The 18,204-nt window shown below is 42.2% G+C and overlaps 1 protein-coding gene across 2 annotated transcripts; it reads right to left on the bottom strand.

Annotated features, from left to right (window-relative positions):
• Positions 1–974: 974 nt before the first annotated feature.
• On the bottom strand, positions 975–17,021 carry det1 (DET1 partner of COP1 E3 ubiquitin ligase). 2 transcript variants are annotated; one of them, XM_043677300.1, is made up of 5 exons: positions 16,938–17,021; positions 13,341–14,477; positions 6,182–6,372; positions 3,678–3,869; positions 975–2,113 (listed from the first exon to the last, which is right to left on the bottom strand). In XM_043677300.1, exons 2-5 carry the CDS (start codon positions 14,424–14,426, stop codon positions 1,924–1,926), a joined length of 1,659 nt encoding a protein of 552 aa, XP_043533235.1. In that variant the 5' UTR covers positions 14,427–14,477; positions 16,938–17,021; the 3' UTR covers positions 975–1,923. The 2 variants fall into 2 exon arrangements, with proteins under 2 accessions (XP_043533235.1, XP_043533234.1); XM_043677299.1 differs by having other exon boundaries at positions 13,341–14,527; positions 16,938–17,019.
• Positions 17,022–18,204: the final 1,183 nt, after the last annotated feature.

Raw genomic sequence — 18,204 nt, 5'->3', positions numbered from 1 at the left:
AGTCTACAGACAACTCTAAACCCACAGTCATGTAATTGACTCTTACCTGACCTCTGAAGAATCTTCTCAAGAGCCACTAAGGGGTGGCCAACAACACTGGCATTGCCACATCCCACAGAAGAATAAGAATAGTTGTGGTTTCTCCTTTTGTCACATGAGCCACTTGTACCCATGAGTAAGCCTGTCAGTTAAAGAATTAGGGGTAACATCTACCCCTAGGGGTAACAGGAGCTGGATTATGATGATCTAAACATCACAAGTTAATGAGCACAATGTCAATCCAATTCATATTAAGCATGGACCAAAGAACAAAAGTACCCTAATTGCGAATTTAAATTGATTATCTCATTCAATGGGCACAAAGGGGCAATATTAACCAAGCATCACTTCTCTAGGTAACCAGGTATTGCTCAATGCCAATTACAAAGTGGAAAGAAAGAAGTTTGATTTACGTAGCATCTACCACATCCTCGGGTCATCACAAAGTGCTTTGCAGCCAAGAGAGTATTTCTGAAGTATAGTCACTGTTGTAATGCAAGAATAGTAGCAGCCAATTTGCACACAAGCTCCCATCAACAGGAATGTCCGAATGACCAGTTAATCAGTTATTAGTGATGTTTTTCATGGTGAAATTAAAAAAAAATGAAGAGAGTACACTAATGACCTAATGGTTTCTAGTATTGTTTACATAACTGATACCATTTAAAGTGCCTGACCCATTTCTGTAATGTATCTTGCATATTGACACAGAGATCAAGTTTCTCCACCTACATATTTTGCGTCTGTGTACTTCCCTCCACCTCACCAGACCAAAGCAGCAGCGCTCCGAAAGCTTGTGATTTTAAATAAACCTGTTGGACTATAACCTGGTTTCGTGTGACTTCTGACTTTGTTCATCCCAGTCCAACACTGGCACCTCCACATCATGTACACTGTGATAAATGAAATAAAAGAACAGAAGACCAAACACACCATTTTCTAATAAGTTTGGCAGTTGATGTGACAAGTTCATACATACAAAGGTGTTTCCAAATGTAGCATTCATATGAAAAAATAAATTTAAAGCCCATGTACCATTTCATTTGTAAAATTAGAAATTGATTATACAATAATTCTTATCCACAAAAATTGAAGAGTTGAAGTGTACTCAGGACATTTCCAAATAAAATTAATTCTGGTTCAGTAAATTCACATCACTGATGAAATAAAAAACTACAGTACCTTAAATTGGTCAGAGCTGGTAGTTTACAGCCAGTTTCACTTACCAAATACTGAGAGCAAAAACAAAACTGCTGGAAATAAAGATCAGGATGTAACTTTGAAGGACCAACCCAATATTTGGAAGCATCCAATACAAGGTCATGCATCTGAACTTCCTCTTTTTCAAAACTGAACTGAAAAGCTTTCTATATCCAGCATTTTCTGTTTTTATTTCCAATTCACCAGCATTCTCAAAATCCCATTCACTGCCTCAGGATCACCAACAAAACTCATTCATCCACAGTTCCCAAATTAAAATGAAACTTCCTTCCCCAAATGGCAAAACTACAAACAGAGTTTATTGCACCAAGTCCACCATTTTCCAGCTGGCAGTTAACTAGTTAAATGTCATTGTTTTAGCATTTAAAATATGACAAAATAAAAATGAATAATAGACGCATTGGGATAACAGAGATAAAATGTACAAAAAGGTTTACTTTCTTAGCCGAGACAAGTGCTGCATTAAAGATCGTGTAGCAGGTCAGATACCAAAGATGAATCGGAGGTCTGAATATAATTTTAATCCAAGGATAATCCCACTCTTGACCAAAGTTCAAAACTCCACTTTTGGCAATTTCAAAGGTTTGTTAGGATCCCTTCATGATAGGCCATAATGGTCCACAGTAAATCCAAGCAGCACAAGTGCTTCCAATTGCACTGTCATCATACACACGTGTGTCGCATATGAAAACTAACCACATACTCTGCATTAGTCCTCTGCACTGATATAGCAAATGGCTCAAAAGGGTGAAAGGTGAAAGCCACTAGGCGTCGCACTGTGTGGTTAATTGGCCGTCCCAGGAGCCCTGCTTGGATTTTAAACTTCAGCAGACCTGAATCACGAGCATAAAATCTGAAAACAAAAAAAAAAATTTCTTTGTAAACATCAGCAACAGGTTAGCAATACAATGCTCGAAATGTTGCAGTCATGGTTGAGAGTTCAGTTATAAATGGAGCTGGAATGTAATAAACTTACTGTCCCCCAGGAGGACATAAATTGTAATAAATGATCAATTGTTCCATCCAGCGTTGTACTGTACTATATAGACCAGAAAATTCTAGCTTCTTTTCCTGAACTGTATGGAGTTAGTGATGCTACAACTGATAAGGACAGTGTCTTTTTATTTCTGTGTTCTTTAAAATGGACTGAAATGAAAAGAACTGTTCTGAAAAGCAGAGATTTTCAAGGACAGCTGCATGTTTTGAAAGCAAATAATCTGATACCTATTGTGAACCCTGTTGTGTAACTGTGGCTTCCAGCAACGTGAAATCACACTGGAGCTGAGGGAATGTTCACAAGTGAAGCTGATTGGTATGAATTAGGGGCCAGTTGTCAATGACAAAGGTGAGCTCTGTGGCACAATGGAGAGCACGTTGGACTGCTAAAGAGTTGTTATTCAAAGGTTGCGAGTTCAAGTCCCATCAGAGTCAAGTTTGAGACCCTCTTGTGGCTCATTGGTAGTGTCTCTACCCCTGGGTTCAAATCCCACCTGTCCAAGTGATGTCTAATAACACAGGTTCGATTCCAGCCTTGGGCGACTGTCTGTTTGCACATTCTCCCTGTGCCTGTGGGCTTCCTCCGGGTGCTCCAGTTTCCTCCCACAGTCCAAAGATGTGCAGGTCAGGTGAACTGGCCATGCTAAATTGCCCACAGTGTTAGGTGCATTAGTCAGAGGGAAATGGGTCTGGGTAGGTTACTCTTCGGAGGGTCGGTGTGGACTTGTTGGGCTGAAGAACCTGTTTCCACACTGTAAGGAATCTAATCTAATCTAATCTAATCTCTGAATAGGTTGATTAGAAAAGTAGGTTAAATTAATAAAGAAAAAACAAAATCGATGACAAAGGTCATCTGCTGCCGACAACTGAGATTGGTTTGGCAGGTACATGAACAGGCTGGACTGTGAATAAGACAGTGAGAAGCTAGCCAAACTACAAGAAAAACCAGATCTGCAGCATCTCTAATCCCTTTTACTTCTCTGCAGTAAGCCACTTTAAACCTGAGAAAACCATCTTATCTTTCCTTCAGCTAATGCTGTATGTTGTGACTTTGAATTTGATAAATCAGATACCTTTGAATGAATCAGACCAATTACCTTTTCAAAAGTAGTGGTGAAATATTAGAAGAAAAATCTAAAAGGGCGTGAGAAAAGGATAATTGAATAAAATCAAGTGGTTGACTCATTCAGAGGTAGTACAGACACAATGGGTTGAAATAAACAAACTACCAAATTTTATGAGAACGAATCCATACGTAGAAGCCATACTTCATGTAACTTGCCACAGAATATATGGACTTGAAATAGTTAAAATCGTACCGTGGAAAAAGTGAAAACTGCATTTGCCCATGCAACATCCAACCAGGGAACAGAAATTTAAACAGATGCTCCCCCTAAGCCAACAGCAATGGTTTACATTACCTGATAGGATGATCACCACAAGTCTTGGGCCGTTCCATGACGGACACCCACTTGTCATCATAGCTAAACAATGAGAGATCAAGGTATGGACTGCTGCTGTAAGACTGTGCACTGATAGGCAACTGCCCAAGGAGTCGCCTCACAGCCTCCGTGTGACCCCCATACTTGGCATTCACGATAGTGTCTTTAAACCTACAAATGAAAGACAATTGGAATCAGGTGCCGCAATTTCCAAATCAACTCTAAGAATCTTGTCTCCTCTTTGACACAGGCTATGGACTTACATAATGAGCACGGAGCAAAATTAAGCATATGAACTCTCTAGTGCTGAGAATTTGATGGAAATATGTTTCTATTTGTTAAGTCTGATTACTACCACAGAAAAAGCAGTCAAAGCAGCTACATTACTGTAAGGATTAAGAAAGGAGGAAATGAGAATACACAGTACTGCATTGCATCATTGCTATACCCTTCAAGCACTTGCACAATCATCAAATTGCTTTTATGTACAAAAGATGGTCTTGTGTAGGCAAATGTTTCAAATCGTACTGTGCAGACAATATCCCATAACCAGCAGATAAATTATGAACAGTTAATATTATCAACAATCCTCCCAGAATGGATGATTAATCTCCAATGTACAAGTTCATATCGCAAATGTCACAAACTTTCAAGCTCAAACTAAAATGCTAGGGAAACTCAGGAGGTCTGACAACATCTGTGGAGACGGAAATAAAGTTAACGTTTCGAGTCCTGTATGACTCCTCAGAAGAAGGTGTTGCTTTCTGAAGTCATACCAGACTCGAAACGTTAACCTTTACTTCTTTCTTCACAGGTGCTGCCAGATCAGAGTTTCTCCAGCTCTTTCTGTGCTTGTTTCTTACTTCCAGCATCCGCAGTATTTTTCTTTTCTCAGGCATTCACAAATATGCTACCCTTATATATGCACATGCAAGCATACAAAAATCATAGAACTGCTCAATATGGCAACTATCTCGAAGGTTTGTTACCATGACAGTGTCCCATGTCCAGTGAGTTGCTATTTATACAATGAATGTGTAAAGCCATGAACTATGAAGTAGACTGCAGTGTCACATAAATCTGCCATACATGGAATAAGTGGAGTTAGCTGAAAGACTATCACATTAAATCAAATCGTTTGCTGACTATCAGAAACAATTTATAATTTAAAAAAAACCCAAATGAGGAAAGAAAAATATTGGCAAGAAACACAGGCCATTTATTTTTGCAGTATAATAACAGATGAATTGTCATCTGATCAAATCTCCAAGAATAGATCCATATAGAGTTGGCAATTATTGTTGAGCTAAGAACGTTTGCCAAGACACCAGCAGTATTTCCTCTTCTTTGGTGTTTTGACACCATCTTAATCAAGAGAGCACATTACCTATCTTCTCCCTACTCTCTGCCTTGCCTATTAATTGCGGTTCTCCAACAGAGCAGTATCTCACTAACAGATCACATATAATCTTACTACTTCTAACTTGTATGCTTCTACCTAGCGCACTCAATCTCCCAGAAGGAGAAGGAACAGGTCAATCATGTTCTGAAAGATGTCCCCTATGCTGCTGAATACCTCAGCGCTGGCTTCATCCATACAGGGGACTGAAACAAACCTTACCCCATTAACATCTAGAACATGTTCAGTTATACATAGTTAAAAAAAGAATGTCCATTTTCTTTCAGGTGCAACATCAAAACAAAATGATGCTACAAGTAACAAAACCGTAATAGTTTATCCGAGGTATTCTATCACAAATCTTGGAAAGTTTACTTCCTCAACTCAACACTGGTCTCTGTCCCACGTTACCTTTCATTTGTTTATCACAGTGAAACTCATTGTAACCAATTTTCTCCTCTTCTACACTGGGACCCTCCAACTAGAGGGCATCAATGTGGGTTTCAGCAGTTTCCTCATTTCCCCTCCCCCCCCCCAACTTCTCCCTCCCAACCTGGCACCACCCTCATGACCTGTGCTACCTGTCCATCTTCCTTCCCACCTATCCGCTCCACCCTCCTCTCCGGCCTATCACCAGTACCCCCACCTCCATCTACCTATCGCAGCCTCAGCTATCCAGCATCAGAGCATTGCTGCAGTGCAGCACTGTATCAATCGGAACTTTGTGCCGTACGTAAATTCACTGTATTGTATTGTGAATTGTGCATGCAAGGTGGTGTCTGCTGGGGGAGAATACAAGCGAGGAGAGGTTCCAATAAAGGATACACACCAAAAGCAATAATGGCGTGCTTCTTCCCTTCACAGATCCAGATTGCCCAATGATCTATTTTTTGCATTTTCTGTTTTAACTTCAGATTTCCAGCAATTTCAGGTTATGGAATTCACCTGAGAAACACCAACAGGCAAAAATCAGGGAATTTCTCCAAAGTGAACTCAGAACATGTTGCTGGCTGTTAGCCTTCCTCAGGACAATAAATAGTCAGCAAGTGAATTATAAAAACCAGTCATCAACAGGCTGACTCACCTTCGCTGAATCTGTCTGGCAAAGTTATTGCTGGATGCTGAGCAGGGAAACTGCACGGCCTCACTGTGCAGTGTGGCGTTCCGATAGAGATCGCAAAAATTTTCAAATAGTTGTAAAAGCTCATCACAAGTGTTCTCAAAAACAGCCAGAACCCGAGTGGTCACCATATTGTATACGACAAAGAATGACGGCTATGGGGAACAGAAGGAGAACAGGACAAAGAGGAAAAGTTAATGTGAGGTCAGCCAGGTACAAATCCAAGATCATTTGCAGATAGTCAATTATTAATGCCAGAGTTGGTCTGGAGGAAACTGTCACAGCTGGTGGCGTGCAAAATCTGCTCCAAGAATGAAAACAGACCAGGAGCAGAAACATTGTCAGGTGCAGTCAGGTGGAGGAAGAGGGAAGGTAGAGTTACCGTAGTGTTATCAGACTTTAAGGCTCCTCTCTCACTGAGAGACAACTGACGGTGGTGTAACAGGAGGATCACCACACCTCAGGTGACGGGAAGAGGTTGAGAAGGACGGTCCTTTTGAGGCTCAGAGTGGAGCAGGATGGTTGTTGGATTGGGGACCGGTGTGGGCAGTCAGCAGCTTGCTAGCCCAGGCAGACAGTGTATGGAAGCCCCCAGCGTTAACCTACTGCAAAGTAAAGTGTCTCTGTAATCGGTTTATCTGCCTATAATGTTTAACCTTTTAACGTTATTGCTTATTTTCTGACTTATACTATGAATCACTGTAAGATAATATAACTTTTTAAAAATTCTTTATTTTGTATTTGAGATTTATACCGAGGTACTTTGTATCTAAGATGGTGCTGTGAGGGGCGACATTATAATCTTTTCGCTATTTCTGTACTTGAGTACACATGACAATAAACCAAATTCTTCTTCTTCTTCATCAAGGTAACCTCAGCCAGTGCAGGAATTGAACCCATACTGCTGGCGTCACTCTGCGTTGCAAACCAGCCAACTGGGATGTAGGTGTGGAAGCAATTCAGTTCACCGCAAGCAACCATTTCAATGTGTTGCTTTTAAAATGCAATAATTTCCCCCATTACAAACCAGCTTTTATTTCCCTCTTCCAGGATTTCACACCAGCAAAAACCTAGAAAGTGTTCACAGGTGAGCAACAACTTGAGTTTGTGTTGTGCATCATTTCGTGATCAGCACATCCAAAGAAACAAAGTAGGGATCAGGACTAGGCCATTTAGCCTCTAGCTCACTTTGAGATTCAATAAGATCATGGCAACTGTGATTATAACTTCAACTCCACATTTCTGTCAATCCCCAATATCCATGTCTCCTTTGTTAGTCAAGGATCTCTCTACGCTGTTTGTTCTCTGGAAAGGAGTTCAAACAACATTCAGAGAGAAATGAATTCTCATCTCCATCTCGAATGAGAAACCCATCATTTTTAAATTACATCCCATTTCTAGTCTCTCTCAAAAGGGGAAACATTCTTCCTTTAACTACCTTGTTCAGTAGGATTTCAATAAAATCACCTCTTTTTTTTAAAGCACCAATGGATACTGACCCAACTGTCCAAGGTGCTACACAGATGAGTGCTGGGGATAGGAGGAAATTAGAGATGGCATGATGAAGTGGAAAGTTTACATGCAGAGCTACCAGTCGGCTTTGAGAAGATTTATGATGGCAGAAAGCAGGACGGAGCGATAAAGAATCTTAGGAAGGGCCAATGTAATTGAAACTGCAAACATCAATAGTTAAGTGATATTGAGTATGAATAAAAAGCCAGAATCAGAGGAAAAGTCTATATGGGGAGGGTTTTAGGATTCTAGGAGCTTGTAGTGAAAAGCAAGGATTTTAAGATAACTACTGTGGGGAAAAGGTGATGAACAAATTAAAACCAACGTAATAACAGAGACTCCTGTTAGGTTTAGATAGATCTCATGCTTATTACTACAGCCTGTGGTGATGGTATTGAAACAGCAGAATCTTTAAGAGTCGAAGACATTTACAAGGGTTTCAAGAGTTCAGGGTAGGGGAACAGACAAGCAATGTATGGAAATAGAAGTGAACAAACCTGCTGGAGGGCAAGCATGAGGTTAAATGTTTACCTCAGAATTCAACACTAAATTAAGACTACCAAATCTGGATGGTAACACAGCGTAAACCTGACCCAATCAGAGAATCAACCATTCACCAAGGCTCCTTCTACATCACCTTCCAAAATTAACTACTACCAAACTAGAAAGACATGAAAACAACAACACCTGCAATGGCCCCTCCAAACCACATGCCATATTTTCTTGGAAATATATTGCCGTTCCTTTACTGCTGCCGAGTCAAAATCCTGTAACTCCCTCCAGAATGACATTGTGGGTTTACCTACAGCAAATGGATTGCAGCAGCTCACCACCACCATCTCAAGGGTAAGTTAGGGATGAATGGTAAATATTGGCTTAGTCAATTTTGCCCACATCCAATAACTGAATTATAAAAAAGATCTAAACTCACACTTCAGCCATAGGAGCCCAAGTGATTTTACCATGCCATTTTATGTGTTTTGTAGCTGTTTCACAGGAAGTGCACAGCAAAATAAAGCCAATTATTGCCCAAACCTAATTTCACTTAAGAAGGTAGTGATGGTCCAACACCTTGAACCGTTGCATTCTCTGTGTAGGGCATCCACTCTATTGTTAGGGAGGAAGTTCTAGGACAAATGACCCAGTGACACTAAAGGAACAGTGATGTAGTTCCAAGTCATAATGCTTGGTCAGGGAATTTGCAAGGGGCAGGATTCACACACATCTACTGTACTTATTCTTCAAGGTGTAGAGGTAAGGAAAGTGCTGTCATGGTTTGCCGAGTTACAGCAGTATATCTCATTGTTGATTGTGCCAACATTTACTGCCCATGTGAAGCTGGTGGAGAGCTGCTTTCTTGAACCATGGAGTCAACTTGTTCTCGGAACCCCCACAATCCAGCTGAGAAAGTGCCTTCCAGGATTTTGACCCAGCAACATTAAAGAAACAGTGAGAAATTGCAAAGTCAGACTGTTGAGTCACTGTCGAGTTGAACTTGCAGGTGATGATGTTCCAACGTATCAGCCACCCTTGTCCTTCCAGATATCAGTGGTTTCAGGATTTGTTTAAGCAGCCTTGGTGAATTGCTGCAGTGCATTTTGTCAATTGATCACACTGCTGCTACTGTGCTTTGGTGGTAGTGGGAGTAAATATTTGTGGACATAGTGCCAATTAAACAGCTGTTTTATCCTGGAGTGTCAAGCTTGAGTGGTACTGAAGCTTATCCAGGTAATGGGGACCATTCTATCAGACCCCTGACTTATGCTTTGTAGATGGAGGACAGTCTTTAGGGTGTCAGGAGATGAGTTATTTGCTGCAGTATTCCTAGCTCTGACCTATTCTTGTAGCCACAGTATTTATATGGCTAGTGCAGTTCAGTTTCTAGTTAATGGTAACCTCCAGATATTAATAGTTGGCAGTGACAGTAATAGCATTGAATGTCATGGTGATAGTTGGATTCTCTCGAGTTGGAGACTGTAACTGCCTTGTACTTCCATACACGTACCACCCTCTGCATGAAAAAGCTGTCCCTTAGGTCTCTTTTATATCTTTCCCCTCTCACCCTAAATCTATGCCCTCTAATTCTGGAGTTAGGCCTAGGACATGATCCTGAGAAACACCCGTAGATTCTTGGGAATTCAGATGGCTGACCTCCAAGAACTACAGCCAGCTTCCTTTGTGCTAAGTACAGAAACGTAGAAAATAGCAGCAACATTAGGTCCTTCAGTCCATCATGCCTGTTTCGTCATTCAAAATGATTATGGCTAATCTTCTATCACAATGCCATTCTCCCACTCTTCCCATAACCTCTACACATTTTTACGTGTTTAAAGATCTTTTTGTTTTAAATATACTCGGTGATTTCACCTCCACAGCCTTCCACAGGGTAGAGAATTCCACTGATTCACCACCCTCGAAGTGAAGAAACTTATCTCACAGAAAAGCATACAAGGTTCCTGATGCAGTGTCACCAAAGTCCCGTACAGCTGCAGTAAAACTTCCTTGCACCTATACTCAAACCCTCTTGTAAAGAATGCTATTATTTGCTTTCCTATTTGCTGCATCTGCATGCCTGCTTTCAATGACTGATGTACAAGGTCTGTAACTCTGTTCTTTTTGTACATCAGCCATCCCCAATCTCTTACCACTTAAAGAATACACTGGCATTTTATTTTTCATACAGTGTACAACTTCACATGCACATTTTATTACACCTGCCATATATCTGTTCATTTATTCAACTTGGCTAAATTACCCCAAAGACTCTTCATTTCATCCTCTCCACCCACAGGCCCCCTAGTTTTGTGTCATCAAATCAGACATATTGCTCGATTCCTTCATTCAGATTGTTGATACATATTATGAATAGCACACATCATTGCAGTACCCCACTAGTCACTGCCTTCCTCTCCAAAAACAACCCATTTATTCCGATTCAGTATCCTTGTCAGCTAACCAATTCTCAACCCATCCAAGTATGTTATCAACAAGTCCATATGCTTTGATTTTGCACAATAATCTATTATGGTGGACTTTTTTAAAGGCTCTCTGGAAGTCCAAATACATCATGTCCATTAGCTTCCCCTCATCTATTCTATCAGCACATACTCCAGTAGCTTTATCCCATATCCTTTGCAGTGGGCGGCACGGTGGCGCAGTGGTTAGCACTGCTGCCTCACAGCGCCAGAGACCCGGGTTCAATTCCCGACTCAGGCGACTTACTGTGTGGAGTTTGCACATTTTCCCCGTGTCTGCGTGGGTTTCCTCCGGGTGCTCTGGTTTCCTCCCACAGTCACAAAGATGTGCGGGTCAGGTGAATTGGCCATGCTAAATTGCCCGTAGTGTTAGGTTAAAGGGGTAAATGTAGGGGTATGGGTGGGTTGCGCTTCGGCGGGTCGGTGTGGACTTGTTGGGCCGAAGGGCCTGTTTCCACACTGTAAGTAATCTAATCCAGTGCCTTCAGCCATTTCTTAATATCACATGGGGTGAAATGGATTAGCTGAAGACTGACACCCGTGATGCTGGAACCACACACGCAGACCAAAATGATCATCCAAAAAGCATTTCCGGTTGAGGTTTGTTGCAAGTGCTTTTGCTTCATCTGTGCACTGATATGCTGAGTTCTTCCATCGTGGAAGATGGGGATATTTGTGAAGCATCCTCCTGTAGTGAGTTGTCCACCACCATTCACGACTGGATGTGGGTGGGCTGCAGAATTTACATATGATCTTTTGGCACCGGAGTTGCTTAACTCTGTCAATCATTTCTTGCTTATCCTGTTTGTCACACAAGTAGTCCCATTCTGTGACGTTACCTGGAGGTCACCTCATTATTAGGTAAGCCTAGCACTGCCCTTAGCATCTTAGAAGGTTTTCTGATGAAGGGCTTTGGCCCGAAACATTGATTTTTCTGCTCCTCAGATGCTGCCTGACCTGTTGTGCTTTTCCAACACCACTCTAATCTTGACTCTAATCTCCAGCATCTGCAGTACCCACTTTTGCACTGCTCCTAGCAAGCCCACCTGCACTCATCACTGAACTTGGGTTGACCTCTTGGCTTGACAGTGATGGTAGGATGGGAGATAATGTTGGACCAGGAAGTTGTAGATGGTGCTCGAGTACAATCTGTTGCTGCCCGCTGGCCAAAGCACCTCACGGATACCCACTCAAGTTGATGGATCTTTTAGAATTCTTTCTCATTAAACATGGTAAGATTACCACACAACACAATGGGCAGTACCTTCAATGTGAAGATGGAACTTAATGTCCACAGGTCTGTGCGGTAGTCAAACCTACTGTTACTGTCATGAAAAATTCAGCCACGGGAGGCAGTTTGATGAAGGTGAGGTTAAGTATTTTGTGGCACCCTCATAATTTGCTGCATACCCAGTTTAGCAGCTATGTCCTTTAGGACTTAACCAGCTTGATCAAGCTGGTGCTACTGAGCCATTCTCCTCTATCCAAAGTACAATCTGCAAAGTAGCCATTCTCAGTACTTCCTCTAAGTGTTGTTCAACATGGAGGAGTACTAATTCATCAGCTGGAGCTATATGGTATAATCAGCAGGTGCCCTTGCCCGTGTTTGGCCTGATGTCATGAGCCTTCACGGGGCTTGGAGTCAATGGCCCTCCTGATTGTATATCACTGTGCTACCATCTTCTGCCTGGGGGACATGGGTAGTCAGTAGTGGTGCTTCCAAGTCTTCAAAATAGACACTGAAGTCTCCCACAGGGACAGGCTGGAGTTCTGAATTACTAGCCCAGTGACACTGATAAAGAAAGATCAAGAAAATATTAGGGGTGATTTAGATTTCTTTCTCCCCCAAGCTCTTTACCAGAAGCATTACTTCAGCTGGGCTACTGTTTAAATGACCTCTGAAATCTTGCCCACGTGTCCATTTTCAAAAGGAGACTCAACAGTAAATTTTGGCAGGCTTTTCAATTGCAAGTGACCTCACTTCCAAGGGCAATCTGATCCTTACACAGATGTACATTGTAGCAGAAGGCATGAAATTAGGAAAAGGTAACACTTTACAGGCTGAACTCAAACCTTACACTAGATTTCGAACAATCTCTTACATTTTCCCAGCGTGGAACACTTTCAGTAAACTCGGAGCAGGCTAGAGAACGGAAAGAGGCTGACAGAAACCTGAAGACATGATCAAGAATAAACAATTTTAATCTCTGAGGCAGGAGGCTAATTATCCACAACACGCTGCAGCATCAACGGTTCTACAGGATTCTGGTAATGCGCCTCAAAAGTTGAAACAAAACACCTCTGAATCCTTCCTATCAGGTTTAGTAATACACCGATTAATATTTGAACAATATTACTCCAAAACAACTTCTCTTTGCAGAAATTACCTCCCTCCCTACAGTCAGTGAAATCAGGGTTGGACTCCAGTTTTTCTGAAGATATACATAATAAAACTTGCCTACATATTTTAGGCTTTCCTGTAATAGACAAGAAAAAGGGAGGAATCATTACTATGCTTTCCTCACCCGGCATCACAACCAACACCTGTGCAGCACCAGTTTGTATCATTCCACCACCATTAACCTCACCATACTGAAGCACTTAAAGCCTGTAACCCATTCACCAGTGGTCTGTACCTGAGAGGGGTCAGTGACCCGCAGGGTCACCACATCCTCGCTCGTGTATTTGATCAGGAGGTGGTTCTCATCCAGAAGCTGCATCTTCCACATGCGTAGTTGCTGCAACTGGTCGAAATACTGAAAGAAACGTCGCTTAGCAGCAGCGCCTCCATCACTCTCTGCCCTTTGCCACAGGTATACCAGCAGCCGATGCTTTAAAGAGTTCAGTGTTTTTTCCTTAAAGGGGCGCGATGGGGCATTTTGCGCATCACCCTGCACTTCAGGATACACAGCTGAAACAGTTAGGAGGTCATCTTCATAACAGAAGCGCCCAATGGTTCGAACATCAATGAAAGTTCCTTCTGGGGTAACTTGGAACACATGAATGGTCTGATGTTGCACAGAGAGAATAGCCAAGATATTCTTATACAGGTAAAGCCCTTGGTTGTGTGAGAGAATGACCTTGTCGCACTTAAAGGTCCTTGTGTCACAAAGACTCCCTGTGTGCAGGTCAATGATGTGCAGAGAGTAATCTTCCAACGGAGAGCGAGGGTTTGGTGTAACAGACTCGTTGTTTCGGTAAACATCAAAGAAGAGAGGATGAGGCTCCTCAGGAAGGTAAGCAGCAGAGCCAACAATGACATACCGGCAATCATCAGTAAACAAGCTGCACTCACGATTCAGGTGCTCCCCATTCGACGCTACACTAGTGACATGCAGCAGGACAAAGAAACGCTCAAACAGTTTGCCGCGGATGTTAATGGACTGCAAGTCATTAGCGCCATTCAGCATGATCTCCCCATCGTAGCCCTGAAGGAGGTCCTCAGCTGCCTGACAGCCCTGGTACTCATAGATCTCCAACGAGGTCTGGTCCAGGGAAAACGCAATGAAATAGCGGCCATCAGGAGAGAACTTGCGCAGGAAACACGGTGGCTTTTCTACGTTAACAACAGTGAAGTTGGGAAACACGTTCTGATGCAGGCAACGCACCATGTACCAGTGAGCTCCAGACCTGCCTGAATAGATTCTCCGGCGCTCCAGACGGTAAACAACATTCTGATTCTCGATGTGACGAGGTTTGATGGTAGGTTCATCATCATCCATTCTCAGCCATCACCACATGTTGTAAAACAAAGAACTGTGAATGCTGGAAATCTGAAACAAAAACAGAAATTGCTGGAGAAACTCAGCAAGTCTGGCAGCATCTGTAGAAAGAAACAAAATTAATATTTTGAGTCCAGTGACCCTTCTTCAGAACCACAAGTTGTCTCTGCACCAGCACACAAAATATTGAAAAGCAGAATCAGTACTCAAAATATCAAGAAAAAGAAATATAAATAAGCAGGATTCTCTCTGAATTATTGTCAGTTATTTATCCAATGAGTACTTGTCCACGTTTTGCTTGATTCATTAGAGAGGGCACAGAAATAATATTGTTCCAGTGATGAGGCTCTGCAGTTATAAGGATAGATTACAGGAGCCAGGCTGTTCCGTATTAGAGAAAGTTGAGGGGAGATTTGTTTGAGATGTTTAAAAACATGAGGGATCTAGACAGGAAGACAGTAAGGACTGCAGATGCTGGAAGCCAGAGCTAATAGGCGTGAAGCTGGAAAAGCAAAGCAGGTCAGTCAACATCCAAGGAGTAGGAAAGTCATTGTTTGGGGACTGGGATCTAGACAGAACAGCTGATAAGAAACTGACCCCATATCCAAAAGGATCAAGAACCAGAGAACACCAATTTGAAGTGATTGGCAAAAGAACCAAAGATAAACATTTTTTAGCCAGTGAGTGATTCAGATCTGGAATGCACAGCTTAAGAATTGGTGGGAACAGATTCAATTATGAATTTTAAAAGGACATTAAATAATTATTTGTTAAAAAAATGCAAGACTACAGGGAAAAAAGAAGTGGGACTAACTGAAATGTTCTTGGAGAGAGATTATGAACAGAATGGCCTCCTTTGGACTGCAACCATTTTGAGGATCCAGCGTTTAATAAATTGCTATGTGTGCAGGTATGGACATTTTGCACTTTTCCCAGTTGAAATTTAAAAACAAAAAGACCAATACAAATGATGTCCTCCTTAACATGGACTCATTCCGCATTTTGAACAGTGTAATACATGAGTACAGGGGGTACAGTCCAACACTAGTGGTGGCATCAAGTTAAAATATCCTTTGAAACAACCTAGTCCTTCTACTCCATTGTGTTGCTGTTGTCTTACATCCAACATATTGTCAATTTTCCCAGTCATTACTTTGAATCGCTTCCTATCAAGACAACCAATGGCCTTTAATCTGACTAGAATAAGTGGCCCACCTTTTTCTTCAAACAACACCCTTCCTATTGTATCAAGAAGTAGACTCTCAGGAAACAGACGATTAACTAAGAATATTACAGGAGATGCATCTCCCACACTAAACAAATTTAAGGGAGTTTTGCCAAGTCAACACTATATTAGCTACCTTTATTTGAAATAATCTCCATGAACGAAGTCCAACTACCCCAACTGAAACATCTCAGCCTATGTGTGATTACCTGATTTGAAACTTGGATTTCCTTTTAGTAGATTTTCTTCTATTCCTTTCCTTTTTCCCACACCTCAAAGCATTGAATTTAACTCTGTGCTAGAGATGCTACAACTCAGTCTATTTGGCAGAAAAGTCAAAACAGAAGCTTATCCAAAGATTGCAAAAGTCAGCATGTGAATGGCCTTTTGGGTAGATTCACAACCAGTTCTGTTGATGTGAGTGTATGAGAGAAAAAGGTGCACCAAATTCATGGACCTCTCCAGCCAAGTAGTCACTGGGTTTTTATCTAGAATAGAGACCTGTATAGCACAGATACATCAGTGGTTAGTATATGGAATGAACTTCCTGAGGAAGTGGTGGATGTAGGTACAATAACAACGTTTAAAAGACATTTGGATAAATATATGAATAGGAAAGATAAGGAAGGATATGGGCCAGGACAAAGCAGATCAGACAAGTTTAGTTTGGAATTGTGTTCCACGTGGACTGATTGGACAAAAAGGTCTGTGTCCATGCTGTATGACTCAATGATGCCAAATTAAACTAATCCCTTCTGCCTGGCCTTGCTCCATCTCCCGCCATTCCTTGCATATTCATGTGTTTTTTTAAAACTCCCCTTCTGTATCTGCCTGCACCAATCTAGGGCAGGTGAAAGAGAAAATATACACATTGTTGAAAGGACCCATTCAGATGCGTTCTGACACATCACTTGGCAAGAAAAGACTTGAACCTGGACCTCCTGACCCAGAGGTAGGGACATTACCAGTGCATCAACTCTTCTTTTTATCCCCACAAATGAGCAGCAAATCTTCAATTGTAACACTTTGACCATTCAGAAATGGTCAGATACAAGTAGGTTTTCGGCTGCCAAACCAGTGAGGCAAGGATTAATAAAGGCGAATAAACATTAACTGTCTTACACAGAGAGTGAACAGCCACCACACAATCAATGATGCTCACACATGGCCAGCTCCACTCCTCCATGGGGCCTCCCAACACGGGAGCCCAGGCTGATGGATCCCACAGCCGAATGTCTGCCGTCAGGGCATTCCCCTCCCTCGCGCGCGCACTCTCTCTCACTCACCTCATCCACACGGTGCAAGGCCCGGGCCTGCTCCGACAGCACCGCGGCGGCCCCTGGGGAGAGAGTCATCCAGCGCCGGGCGGCCTATCCCACAATGCACCGTGTTTTCACTCTCCCCCTTCCGGACACTTTCACCCTGCACCTTCCCCTCTCTGCCTTTAGAGGGAGCTCCAGCCCCTCTCCCCACTTTGCTGTTGACAGGCTGCTGGACTCCTCCCAACACCCATAATTTAGGATCCAGAATAAATCAATGCATCTTAGTTTTCACCTTTACCGCACTTTTCTCCTTTCCTCACTCGAAACACTGGGGTATACGATATTATACTTTGCTAGTAACTACAGTGCGTCATTGGCGATGTCAAATGATGGCAGATCACATACAACTGGGACTTGAGGGAAGAAAGTTCTCATGGAATCCTGCTCAAATTTCTCTCCTCAAATAGTTGATAAAAGAAAAAAGATACGTATTGTCAAAGGATTTTACAAGGATGTTGCCTGGGATGGATGGGGATGTTTCCCTGGAGCATCAGAGGCTGAGGGGTGACCTTATAGAGGTTTATAAAATCATGAGGGGCATGGATAGGGTAAGTAGATAAGGTTTTTTTCCCTGGGGTGGGGAGTCCAGAACGAGAGGGCATAGGTTTAGGGTGAGAGGGCAAAGACTTATAAGGGACAACGTTTCCACGCAATGGGTATTATGTATATCGAATGAGCTGCCAGAGGAAGAGGTGTAGGATGGTACATTTAAAAGGTATCTGGATATGAATAGGAAGGGTTTAGAGGGATTTGGGCCAAGTGCTGGCAAATGGAACTAGATCACAATTGAGGATATCTGATCAACAAGGATGAGTTGGACTGAAGGGTCTGTTTCTGTGCTGTGCATTTCTATGACTTTATGACTCTATAATTTGCAAGAATACCAATTCAAGAAGAAAGCCAGCTAGAGACCTCTCTACTACTACCAACTGCGAATCTATTTTCACTGGTCAGTAAACATGTTGAGATCCAACACTTCCATGTGCTATAAGGTTTGCCTTATCAGAAACTTTGTAAATAGGGCCTGAGCTGTTTGTCACCATGTAAATGTGATGCTGAAATGGGGTCTGTCAAAAACATACTGTGTAATATTGGTTACCTTGATCAGACCATTTCTTGCTATTTATTACACAAACTCATAAAAGGTCCTAAGGCGGTCACATCTGGATCTGAGAAGTGTCTGGTCTACCTCAGATTATCTCTTAAGGGTAAGGTATCTCAAAGCCCATGG

The sequence above is a fragment of the Chiloscyllium plagiosum genome, chromosome 36 (genome assembly GCF_004010195.1).
Source record: "Chiloscyllium plagiosum isolate BGI_BamShark_2017 chromosome 36, ASM401019v2, whole genome shotgun sequence".
NCBI classification, from domain to species: Eukaryota; Metazoa; Chordata; class Chondrichthyes; order Orectolobiformes; family Hemiscylliidae; genus Chiloscyllium; species Chiloscyllium plagiosum.
Note: the sequence above shows the minus strand (reverse complement) of the source record. Positions and strands in the feature narration are given on the sequence as shown.